The sequence below is a fragment of the Ascidiella aspersa genome, chromosome 2 (assembly GCF_963924565.1).
Source record: "Ascidiella aspersa chromosome 2, kaAscAspe10.2, whole genome shotgun sequence".
NCBI classification, from domain to species: Eukaryota; Metazoa; Chordata; class Ascidiacea; order Phlebobranchia; family Ascidiidae; genus Ascidiella; species Ascidiella aspersa.
Genome location: NC_139448.1, coordinates 17,370,446 through 17,383,825, shown reverse-complemented (window position 1 = coordinate 17,383,825; position 13,380 = coordinate 17,370,446). Strand labels below are relative to the sequence as shown.

General features: G+C 41.4%; 1 protein-coding gene across 1 annotated transcript; it reads right to left on the bottom strand.

The window, feature by feature from the left end:
• Nucleotides 1–346: 346 nt before the first annotated feature.
• Nucleotides 347–13,117, bottom strand: LOC146164090 (uncharacterized). Its single transcript, XM_083382127.1, has 3 exons — nt 12,438–13,117; nt 1,743–2,266; nt 347–1,354 (listed from the first exon to the last, which is right to left on the bottom strand). The coding sequence occupies exons 1-3, from the start codon at nt 12,852–12,854 to the stop codon at nt 646–648; spliced, it is 1,650 nt and encodes a 549-aa protein (XP_083238253.1). The 5' UTR covers nt 12,855–13,117; the 3' UTR covers nt 347–645.
• Between the last annotated feature and the right edge of the window lie 263 nt (nt 13,118–13,380).

Below are 13,380 nucleotides of genomic sequence, written 5' to 3'. Positions count from 1 at the left end.
TTAAGCACATAGATGTGGTTTGAAATGACATAGATTTATTTGAGTAATTAGTTCCTGTTTAGACCCGCTGTTGAAAGAAACGAAGAGCAAGATGACCGCACTATATAACAGCACCTAGGAAAAATTCTGTGCAAAATTACCATAAACTGTTTCACCACTATTGCTTGCCCTTGCAACATAAAAACACTTTTGTTCATTTATCGTATTTTTTATACACTAATACTGGCATACTTAAGTAATTATCCTGTCCATCTGATTGGTGTATTTCGTAAACTATGTTTTTTTAGAAAAAACATGCTTTATCCTAACTTTGGATAAACTACAACGAGCAATTAACCAGGTCACATGTAGTAGGGAGATGTATTCGACATAAAAAATAGGATTAATGCATTGACAGCGTCACTAAATAATAATATAACATAAACGTTTGGTGTCTATTATGCACAAAAAACAAGAAGGGATGGCGTGAAAATCATCAAATGGCACTAGTAATAACGCAGGTGGCGACGAATACGGGAAACTAAAAAGGCGGAAAGGGTGATATATCGTAAACAAGCAATACCAACAACTACAACAGCGACAATTATAGCGTAAAGTACTGTTTATTGTGGCTCAAGGCGGTGAGTGGATTAGAATAGAAAAAAATTATAAATAAGTGACGTCGTCCTGCTGACTTTGAATCCAGTTGTAGACAGAGTCGTTGGCGGTTCGACGCTTGTAGGACACAGCAATGACGCTTTGATTACGTGCAATGACGTCACCATGACGTCTTGAAAGACTCGATCGCTTGGAAAGGAAGCCATTGCTACCGGTGCTAGCACTTTCGCCGTTGGTAGTCTTCGTCTGTGGAGGTTGCTCGATTGGCCCGGGGGCGCCTTTGCCTTTGCCGATTCCAAAGCGCGCCCACTTGCTGCTCGTACTCCGCGACGAATTTGGCCGCGTGGGGGAGCGCAAGGACGCGCCGGACGACGCCGAGGAGACAGTCGAGGCGAGCGACGAGGTGGAAGTGCGCGAACGGGGCTTCATTGATACCTGGCTTACGGCGCCACGTACGCGTGACAGATCGATCAGGTTCTGGTAGTCGCGCGCTTTCTGAAAGTCTGACACTCGCCTGCTGCCATCTTTCGGATGACGTGCTTCAAAACTTCGATCGCTGGGTGCTCGTTGATGGTGAGCCACTTGGTTTTCGTTGACTGGGCGGAAGGCCGACTCTGACGAGTGAAACGAACGGGCCTGGTGTTGGGGCAGTGGGTTATATTTTTTAGCGGCGTTGGAAGCAGACTGGGAGCGTTGCATGCCAACCTGAGCATGATTGTGCGTTTGGTCGGTGGAATTCGGTCGAAGCGGTTTCGTCCTGTGGTGTAAAAACAAGCGTTTCAAATACACGACGGAGTCATACAATTAATTATCTTAGATTTTGTTGAAGTCGTTTAGAACGTCTAAAGAAATAATATTAGGTTGTTTTTGGTAAAAATAAAAGTAAAGTGGATATATGCCATGGATATAAAGCAATTTATGTCTGTATATTTTATAATAAATATATATTTTAACATTATGTTTAGACTTAATACGATCAAACGATGTTACACTACGTCATATGTGATTATCTATCAGTTGTTTTTCCAGAATGATAAGTAAAAATGTCTTTGTCTAGGTTGCACAAAAAACTTGAAGGTATATGTCAAACAATCCTAAGTTAGATGGTTCCCGGAATATCTCAAGCCCTGATAAAATCCACCCACCTGTAGTAATTTTGCTTCTCGGCGTTGGCGGAGATTGCCCCCGGCTGAAGCATGCTTGGGCGCTCCTGAGTAACGTGACCTCTGACGTCCACGTGGCCGTAGGTTGGATTTGCGAATGACTTGCTCGTCGAGGTGGTCGAACTCGAATGTTTCTTATGGTGCCCTCCAAATCCGGAACGATTATTTTCCATGCCGGGCCGACCGCTCCTTGCCGACGTGAGAGAAGCATACGAGGTCGTGGCCATGGTAACAGGAGCAATGAACTTAATGTCTTCTTCGTCATCGTCTTCCTCTTCCACTTCCACTTCGTCTTCGGACAGTCTCCGAAGAGCGTCTTCCCAGGGCGAGTGACGCGACAAGGTCGTGACGTCGACGTCGGCTTCTATGTTTACGCCACTTTCGCCCTCCATGTTCCGCTTGAGGTCGGTTTCCTTTTGCTCGAGGTGCCAGCGCATTTCGTCGATGCGATCGTTAAGGCGCACGAACTTCCGCAGGATGTCGCTGTCGAGCTCGCGAAGTTGTTTCTGTCAAAATAAAAAAAAAATCTCAGTCAAAACAGTTTGTTAAGGAAAATTCCAGCTTGTTGAATGATAGACCTGAGTGTTAGTACTACAACGAAACACAATCCACACTATTTGGGCCAGAAGCTGCATGTTTAGGCTAGTTCATTGTAATATTCAAAATATAAAGCACTAAAATGTCGAATTATTGGCCCTCTGGTTACTTATTTATTTTCCAAACCTATTACACTACCCAAACAATTTATTATTTCACCGCCTGTTCTGGATTTGTTTAGAAAAGTATGGTTGTGTGTGGAAACTCGCATAAGGTTATTGATTTTATGCATAAATAATACATTTCAACAGGAGAAGTCATGGTGTCGGGCTAGCGTTTCCAAAGGTAAGTATCCTTATTAATTATAAATGCCACACACAACAAAAAAATAATGCTATGGTCTGTTTGCTGCATGTCCACTGGCCACCACTCACGAAAATGCAAAGGGGTTATCCAAGTAATCAAGTTTTAGAACCACTGCAACAAACCAACAAGAGGACTTTTCAACACAATGGAGAAAAATAAGTGTTAATAAATAAACGTCGCACAAACACTAAACCAATAAAGAGGCCATAAAGACAATCTCGTCAACGAGGAATTCGTTCGGCATTTCTAGACCCTGTTTTATGACTAGTAGAGGCACGCGAGCTTTGCTAGTCAGCAATGAGGTCGCGATATGTATGTACATGGTGTCTGGTCACGTAAGGTTACACAACTTGGCAAGAACACAAGACAACTGCCAGACGATTGATATGCTCCACTGCAACGCAATAGAGAGGTGGTTTGACTGGAGCAATAAAGGAAGGCAGATACGCTCGTTGAAATCTGCACTTTTAGAAGTAGCTAATACATAGCGCGGAAATCGGTGTTCAGACGATCAAACGACGAAACGATGCGGGGGCCGACAATACGTTTTTATGGCGTGTTGTTGTAACAATGTACTGACAACAAGCTATATAGAACGGTTTACGGTGCATACCTGTGTCTGTAAACTCTGTATGTTAGCTGCTATCAAAAGTCTACAGTAGGACGGAGAATTGACACAAACGCCCACGCAAAGTGAATAAACTTTACTGGGTCAGTTTGGGGCGTTATTGAAAAACGTATCTAGCCTTGTCGTTAAACCGAAGATGTCACCACATATACACCCTAATGTTTTAATTTGTTTTATAAAAAAATATATAATCATCTTACTTAAAGTTATTTTCGTGGGTAAGCAGGTTTTTTCAATTTAGACCAACTATTTGCTAAGCAACTATCAAGTACATGTTGTATAAATAAAACATATATACAGTGACTCAACTTCGTTGCTGGTGGAGCAAATAACAGTTAAAGACAGTTTTACTGTAGCTTTACGATATGCCTTTAATCGTAGCCTATCTGCTGGGGGTCAGCAATGTTATATGTATAGGCTGGTAGTACAACAACAAACAATGCGAATCCCTGGACCACCAGAATTTAAATGCGAAAAACAGCAACATACCTCAACGGTATATATCGCATGTCTACACTACCAGTGATGTATTAATTGGTGTGTAAAAATGCTAAACAAATAGAGTAAACGCCTAGACTTAGAGCCTAATCGTCAGTAAAATGTCGAGGTTCAAGCATTCCCCAGTAGAAAAGATCACAACTAGAGCGGCGACTGTAACAAATTCTCTTGCTTTTGTTTCACAGCAAGTACACTTACTGTGCGAACACAAAGTTGTTAGCGGTGCATTTAAGTTGATGAGTGTCGTTTAGGGTTTTTCATATTAATTGGGACGATTTGTCTGTTCATTCGTCACCCGTATTTTCCATGACTTAACCTTTGTGTACCAAACCGAACAAACCGAGTCACCGCGTGTGTTTGTCTACGAATTGGGTCGACATAAGCGGTCAGTTGGCCATACACGATTCGCAAGGTATAATTTCATTTCTCAGCGCAATTTGCAGTGCAGCGGAGACGCGGGTACAAAACTGTTGGGCAGAATTGTGCGGCGATAGGCGAAGAGAATCTATATTTGGACAACCCCATTACAGAGGAACGCGTTAAGTTCCTTTTCCAAATCTTATCCAGTGCGACAACCTTATCTGGCATGCCGATCGATAACAACAAAAATATCTATAAGTCCATCGCGGTGCTAGCCGCAAGTAGTAATCAACAACATTTTTGCTTGGGACTGGGCCGTGTTTCATACGTTTAAAATTGTTACACAGTTCGGCAATGTACCTAAACATGCGATGCTTATTTAAACTAGGAGTACTACATTTATGGGGTTAAACGTCAGAAACGATAAACTGACATTTAAAAAAGCGTTCGCTAACAACGATGTTGAAACGTCAAACACGCTTTGCATTACGCACCTTAAGCGTAAAATAAATATAGCGGGAATACAGTACAACTGGAATGTGTTAAATTGGACTGCTCTCGAGGCTGCTACGTCATCACTTACACTTGTTTACGCGCACTCGGATCGCTAACGCTCTTTAACTTTTGGTGGCCGAGCACTCAAAAGCGAAAACGACCGTCTCCACTTCAGGGCTTTGTTGAAAAGGTAAGCAAAGCAATACAGGCCCTGGCACCGACTAAGTCAATTTCCTGTCTCGATTGTTGTAGCAGCGACTTCCGGTGCCACCTTACGTCCGTCTGAATCTTTCCAGGCAATTCTGCGTGTGGCGAAGCGATAAATAGTCGCCGAAAGTGGGCAGTCTGATAAAGGAATTTTAATAAGTCAACGCGGCCCATAATCGTGCTGATTTGTTCTGATTCTGGTGCCTTTGGGTCTCATACATGTAATTTGCCGTTGTACCTTCAGACGTGGTCACCACTTGATATTTTCAAAGACGTCCTGGAAACCAAGGTTCACGAGCGTCCGAGCGCCAGAGTGGAAATTAGGCTCGAATAACGGCGATGAGCGAAAATTACGAGTGCTATATTGACAGGTTGGTGTTACTAAATCCATACGAGTCGCTGTCTTCTTAACAGACACTCAATGCCAAAAAGGGAAAGGCGATGGTATACCAAACTTTAACATTCGCCGAAAGTAAAACGCCTTTTATTCACTTAAAGCTGCACTCACCATGCTATGGTATGGTTTGACGGTAGAGAATTCTAACCAACCCGACGTAAGTAAATATGCAGGCCTATTGGAAGGAAGAATCTCTTTATCGAAGTCAAGGTGACAATTAGTCATTAGCACTGCAGCAAATTAACCCAGACACGTGCTAAAATTACTGAGACCCGAACGACCCGACAAAACCAGGCTAATGTGTATAAACGACAGTGCGGCTCTAGAGGCGGAACGCTAATGTGTGTCAATATTGAACTTTGACAATCATGGCGTGGCACGCGATCCAGTGCATTGACACGGACTTGCAAAGCGACATCTCATCGCTTCTGGCGCTTCATTGAGGCCGCTCAATTATTTATGCGTATAAAGGCGGCTTCTGGGGGGAGGGGGAGTCTCGTGAGATTGTAATTTCATTAATCCAGGTTCGAGGGCGGAGAATATAACAGCCATGCAAATATATAAGTATGGAGAAAGGCTGAAATAAGCCATTGCCAAAGGTCCTCTTTGTACTGCCAGCATATCTTATGTTTGAGTAAACACTAAATAGGCTACACATCAAACTAGTACGTTTGGCGTTTTCCCGACCAGTTAATGTATTTACTTCAAAACACTTGCATAGTCATCAAAATGATAACTTCAGGTGAGAGGATCCCATGCCATAACAAAACAATGCTCTGTGGTACGATATGTAAGTATTATCAAAGAAACTCCTAACAAAAATACCAAAAAATAGCCTACCTATAACCTCGGTTCACAATTAGCCTACCTGTAACCTCGGTTCACAATTATTGGACTGAAAATAGCAGGTTTCTTGTTTATGACATCAATTTATGACGTCATCTCTAAAAAAATTTTGGTCCACCCCTTCAAAAAAATATTTGGGGCCAGCGTTAAAAGTAAAAAAAATCAATTTTTGAGCACTAATATATACCATGGAAATGACAAATGACCTGTTAGTGGTTAATTATAGCCCATTACAGCCAATGTTAAAAAAAGTCCTACAGCCAATGTTAAAAGAAATCGTTGGCCAAAACTTAGTGGAATCACTTTTGATTGAAACTGTATGATAACAATTTCTAATAGTTCTTACTGTGTAATGACAAACAATCAACTGTACACAATTTCCACCAAATTTAAACTTGTATCCCGGATCCAAAGTTAATAAAACAACACCTAAAAAGGGGTAAAAAGTATAGCCAGTAGTTTTAGCCGTTCAATCTTACTGCTGTGCTGGTCGACTGTACTGGTCCTCTCGAAAAGATTTTCAGGGAGCTGAGCGTGAAAAGGGTTGCTGGCGCGTTTGTGTCGAGTGCACTCTCGCTATCAGTCCGACCGCCGCCGAGCTGAGGGCATTGCCCAGTCACCGTGAGTACTAACAGGCTGCATAGGGGCAACGACCACAGAGAGGGGCCCATGTGATATACTGGTGGCCTCAATCGTCAGTGGGCGGGACTTTTTTGGTCCGCAGAGAAGGGCGTTCTTCGCGAAACGCTTGACGTCCGCTCAAGCGCAAAGTTTTCCCTCTCCTCGAAATATTCGCACCATTTTTGTTTGCGCGGGAACGAAACATGCTTTGCCATTAAAAAAGCTGAAAAGCGTGTCATCGCCGCACATGGCGAACCCGACCGACAAGTACACGCGACGCAAGTAGTGCTAAAAGTAAACACAACTTGCCACTCATCAGTGCTCAAGTTTCCATTGTAATCACACAGTTCTGGCATCTAGAGCAGTAACAGAGGAGAGTTTAGGAGATTGCAGGGGGATATTTTCCTGTGGCCAATTAACAACAAACATTATTACCTTATGACAGTGATTCTCAACCTTTTATAGCTTACGGCACCCCTCAAAAATAATAAACAGATTTTCGGCACCCCGGCTGGAATTTTCGTTGAGTATTTTACTGAAATGTCACTATAAATGGAATTGGAGCAACACAATTAACTTAAAACAGAAAATATCATTTGATATTATTGTATCTAATCGTACACAAAAAGTTGTATCAAGAAGCTTACCAATTGAGCAAAAATCAGATGGTTAAATACCTATCGGTATCCTTGAGCATTAGAAATGTCACACCAGGGTGCCCGGTTGAGAACCACTGCCTTATGATAACACTTTTTTTGCGCGTTTTTTTTTTTTTTTTTTTTTTTTTTTTTACAGTCAACGTAAAATGTTGTCAGTTAAAGTAAAATGAAAATTCTCTAATCAAAATTGTCATGCAGAATAGTGATCAAATGAAAAATAAAATAATTGTGGTATAAAATCAAAATCATTTAATCTGCTGTGGAGCATTCAATCGAATGACTGCCAAGTGCAACAAATCAATCAAACTTAACTAGGGACGCAAACACTAAGTAAATACGAGCTTTGAACCGAGGGCCTACCAGACTCGTTTGACTCACGCCTGACCCGAAACGACGGAAGTCAAGAATACTTGTTACAGGAACCGATCGCTGACCTGGCACTTGGCAGATGGCACGGCTTCCAGAAAGCCTTTGCCACAATGCGCACTTCTGTTCCTTGAATCGTTTAATGATGTTCCGGAGAAAGGGAAAAAGTGCTGGAGCTAGTTACTGAAAACGTGAGTAGCTTTGGGAAGAATTGGTTGCGAATAATGATGCTGTGAAACTTGATGGTACATTTACCCGATTCATCAAATTTATAAAATCGCAAATCTCTAAGGCACAGCGAGGTAACTCCTACAAATGCAAGCATTAAATTGGCGTACTTCACAAAATTTAACCACGAGGAGTAATCTTTAAACGAATCGTAAATAGGCTGTCCTTGTTTACGTTTAAATAAGAGCGCTCTTTTGTCGTTCAGTTAGAGCCTTCCAACAAACAAGGTCTTCCGCTTTTGCCCGAAACCAGTTCATGACATCGCAATGGTCTCTTCTTCCTCGCAAGGTCAAACTTAATTGCGAATCCAATAAATCAATGCCACAAAGCCGGCTTGCCTTCACAAGGGATTAAATGGAGCGCTAGATTAGAACATGATGTCAGAAGTCAGACAAAATGGATTTTTTCATAATTAATCATCAAACACGCGAAAAATAAAGTTATACAAAGTACGAAACGTATATATGAATTGCGTATAACGAGAAGGTGAATTGTGAGTGGGGCAACACAGCCGGATTGTTTCAATATTCTGCCATTTATGGATGAACACATAACCAACAGAAACACGCTTAACATTTTAGCTGCAAATTCAACGTTAAAGCGGAAAGAAGTTTTCTTTACGACTTAATTCTGCCAATATCGGTATTTATTTCGGCTCTACAGTCAGCAAATCAGCGAATTGCACTTAACGTCTACGCCAACAACCCAATTAATTCGTGCAAATAGCAATAGGGGCGATTCTGCTCATAAGGTATACCATGATGTGTATGTGTGTGTTTACAAATGATTTAACATATCATGGACAAACACAGATGAATGAGATTACCTTGATCACATAAGGAAATAATTCAGCCAAAGATTGTTAGAAGCAGCGCTTTATCAGTTAAAAACATAAAATTATACTTGATTAAATGCACCACGAGATGTACTAAAAATCAGTGCACCCAACAGAAAACAAAATGTTATTTTAGTTTATCCGAAAATGTTGTTCAAAAAAAAAGCCAAAAGGTTATTTAAAATGGTGCCACCTTATCAAATAATTAAAACTTGCCCAATTTATTGTAAATACAATTCTAATTTAGTAAGACCAAAGGTTTTCTTAAGACCTTTACTTATTAACGCAACATTTAATGCTACAACAAAGCCAGCAAAAATGAAAAACGCCAGTCTGGAAAAAATGGGAAAATAAGCAATGACGTAATGCAATTTCTCGGCGCGCTTTTACGATCTCCGATCTTTTTGGCAAACAATAGAAGCTGTGGGAGTGAGCCGAGAGCGCCAGAACCATTTCGCATTTGTTACGTCATAAAGCTTGAATTCCTGGATCAATCGCGGACGGACGGGGGGTGTGCGGTTTAGCAACGTCTAGTCCCGCGCTTTCATTGTCCACTATTTTAGGGGATTTATTCAGTTGAGCTAGTATACGAAATGTAGCCAAGTTCCGTTTTCGCAACACGGTGCCCATTCTAGTTATTAAAATTACGGGACGTTCGGGTTGCTTGTACAACTGGTGCAGAATCACTAAAAGGTAATTACCAGTGGTATATATGTTTATAAGAACTACCTGTGGATTTAAAATAGAGCATATTTTCCAATTCGCCCTTTTAAAAACAAATTTGCCGCATCGAGGTGCTTTCCTAATGTTGTTGTGACAACCTGATTTCACCACCCAACGAAGTACGTTTGCTAATGCAGCAGTACAACATTTTTTTAGACTGTGAGGCGCCTGCGCGACGGCAGGTCCAGGTCAGTTGAATTGCAAGCGACGGAACGACTTTCCAATCACTGTGTTGGCGACTTTGGCAGTTTCCATAAAGATTGGTAATCGTTGCATGGCTAGATGGCTGTGTTGCTGTAAGGGTTTCGCTTAAGTGGCGTTCCCTGTAAGCTGGCGACCATCTAAAGGGGATTACAAGGAGCGGCAAATGTTTAAACGATCAAGCGACCAAGCTCTAACATTTCAAAACGCACGAAAGAAGCGCTGAACGGGCCGAAGTATTATCATACCTAAACGCGATTGACTTTTTTCCAAGTGTAGTTAAATGCACAATGTCTTTGGACAAATAACAATGCTAGTCGTAAGACAAAACATCACGAATTTCCACAATAATCAAAATTATTTTTAACGTTTTAAATCTACCAAGATACCCCATGCAAATGTGATATGTAGGCTGATGCAATTTTAGCTTATCATTCTGAGGACTTTCAATCAAGTGTTGCAAAGTGAAGTTGTGTCACTGGTCTGGAATCCCATGCGGCAAAACACGCCAAGTAGCACATGACGTCAAACCACAACCAGTTCTAAAATAACCGCCATCCAATGCTGGTGTCTAAAGCTATACCTGGGTTCAGGTAAGGACGCGCATCGAAGGCAAATAAAATAATAGACGACTTGAGGTGTAGCCAGGTGTGTCACCGTCAACGGTGCGTAGAAATCAACAGGGATGGCACGCAAGCGTCCTTCAGCGATGCCCTGCCCAGCTCCGGTTTCCATTGTGACGTCATTAGCGCCAAGCCTCGCTTCCAAGCAACTGATAGCAGCGCGGGAGTAAAAAGTAAAAGAAACGGAGATCGGCAGTTTGACCAACATTGATACATCATGGAATTGTTTACAATCGTTTATGCATCTAAGGGTATCGCATTGAATTAAACATGTTTTTATGCGGTGTGCAAAAACACATTTTTGATTATAAAATGTAACACAATCTTTTTGAATAACATCATTAGTGGCAGGATGTTTAGGGTTGAAATCTCAAATAGTTGTATCATGGTCCCCTGCAACTAACCCCGGCACTGCGGGGTTGGAATTAGCAGTCTTCACAACTCAGTCATGGCCGATCAAACATCTGCTTCTATGCGGCCTAGTGCCCATATATCGCAGGCTGTGGGTATTGGACCGAGACGACGTTATCTCAACAAATGACACCATCAATAGCCGCCCCTAACACGAGGCGACCTTTGTATGCTGTTCTGCCTGCAGGGTTAGCAGTATGCTACGTTTTGTCAGGGTTTCGCGTGCAAACATTACGTTGAAAATCTGAATGCAGCTACACGAAGATTGTTATGTCACAACACACCTTGAACATGTATCAGTAGCCTACATATGAATCGTTGTATGAAAATCGAGTCTAAGTAGCAACAGACCTTGTTCAAAAGTAAAAGGTCAGATGACTTATATTTCGATAAAGCTAATTATAATTTGGGATGGAAACCATTTTAAACAGCATGACAAGCATTTACATTCTCAACAAAGCATCATAACATTGACGCCTTGTGGCGCAAACACGTCAAGTCTCAGATTTCAAATCGCATACAACGAGGGCAGTAAAGGTGAATTGTGAATGTATCGAACTGCAGACAGCAGCAGCAGGTGTATTGTAAGCGAGGTTTTCGAAGTCGTGTGTTACGAAAGGTGAAAAGTTCGTTCGATCTAGATACACACATCACAACGATTGCCGTGAAAGCGGTTTTCGTGCTCGACCTCTTTCCTTGATAAAACCGCCCTCCGCTCAACGAAATTGCGGGCCAAAGACGAAATAGGTTAATCGTGGATCAGGACTTTTAAAGGGAGCCGGGAAAATAAGAAAGCGATTCGACATTTGGACGATTTATGCTGTAACAGTGGCAGCAGTCGAGTTCATTTTACCAACAATAGTTATTGTCACATACCCAGAGCAGAGTACTTATATAAATGTAAAACAATGATTTAATACAAGAATAACAATTTCAATGACCGTTGCCTGTTGGAATCTTTAGTGAAAATAACAGTAAAGCACAAATCTCTAGCATGTAATCACTAATCAGTACTGTGATTGGTCTATCTCCGTTTTTTTATTTTAGATTATAGTAATTAGTTGTTACATTTTTATTGTACAATAAATGTTAGGGTGCTAAATTATACAAAACTTATATAATGGCAACAGTTTGTCCTAGCTTATATTTGAACAAAAAAAAACTTTTCTGATAATGAGTGCAATTTTTAGAACAATGCGAAGTTGGCAAACTAGAGTAATTTGTCGGCTGTTAAACACGAAAAAACAACAATTGATGCACGATTGTACGTATTGGCTCGTTGAAGCCAAACTGGTTAGTGTCACCATGGTTTCCTTGGATCGGCACGGATTTAACTAAGCTTTAATAATTCAACATCTGCATACACATGCCGGCATGCCGCGTTATTCTAATCATAAATAATGACATGTTCGTAAAAAATTACAAATCATATAACGTGATAATTTAATTCCATCACGAAATAGGGCAGATAGGACAACATCGCCAGTGATATTTGGGGGCAGTATCAATCTATGTCGTACGATCGGTGCAATATTTTAGATGGAAAAAATGTAGGCCTGGCAAACTGGCCGCTGACTACTACCTAGTAACTCGTTTTAGTAACCTCTCTAATAACCTAGTCGAGGTTTGCAAAAGTCTAACAAATATATCTATTTAATTGAATATACCGTACTTACCATTTCGAAAAACAGGTGCTTGAGCTTGGCTTGAAACACTTCGGTAGAAGAGGTATCCGAGTTGCGTTTACTCTCCACAGTTTTAATGTTACCGTTGCTGTTGGATTTTGTAAGCATCACACTAGCCGGCATAACTTTAATAATTCTTTTGCTTCTGGTAACCTTGTTCGGCGTGTTCTGTCCATTAATTTTAACGCAGCTTTGTAGGCTCACTTCTGCGTTATGTAGCAAGCACGAAGGAACTTTCGTTCCTAGTTTAGCATTTAGATGACTGAAAGCCAGGTCTTCTTCTGCTTCGTCCGACGTCGACGACTTTCGCCGGGAATTCAAGCTCTCTTCGCCGGCCGAATTATTGGGCGAATCACCAATCGCACTGTCGTCGTCGCGTTTGCTGCTAAATTCGCTTTCTTTCCACATTGTCAAATATAATTTTTATTTTTGGTCGACTCAGTTGAGCTTTAACTCATCTATTGAAACACCCTTGCAAACAACACACCGTTTGTAATAAAAAACAAAAACTGAACTCTATGTCTGAATAGTCTACTGTACGTTATTTAGCTAAAAGCAAAATATCCAGTTGGTACTTGTAATCCAGCAATTACATAAGTTATTGCAGGCTGAAAACGCAGACACAATAACTTGCACATACTACTGAAGAAAACAAAACGCTGACAGTTGAATTGATTTGTAATCAGTGCGAGTTCGCGTCTGGACTACGTCGCAGCGCCGCGTCGTCACGACCTGCTGCCCACGCATTTTTTCCTCTGCCATGTTAGCTGGTAGGCAAAGAGAGACACCAGGGCGGAATTGATGACGCCTATTTCATCGAAAATGAACACAAGATTAAAGGCCAACAACGCGAGACCTAACCATTTTCGCTAGTTAGGGTAACGACTAATTTAGATAATTTCAGAGTACCAATTTGATACCATTACGACCATCA

Excerpts from the sequence above, each read along its gene's own strand:
- LOC146164090 (XM_083382127.1), bottom strand. The coding sequence starts at position 12,854 with ATGTGGAAAGAAAGCGAATTTAGCAGCAAACGCGACGACGACAGTGCG. Across the intron at positions 2,267-12,437 it reads AGCACCTGTTTTTCGAAATG|AAACAACTTCGCGAGCTCGA; the intron begins GTAAGTACGGTA and ends TTATTTTGACAG. Across the intron at positions 1,355-1,742 it reads GAGAAGCAAAATTACTACAG|GACGAAACCGCTTCGACCGA; the intron begins GTGGGTGGATTT and ends TTTACACCACAG.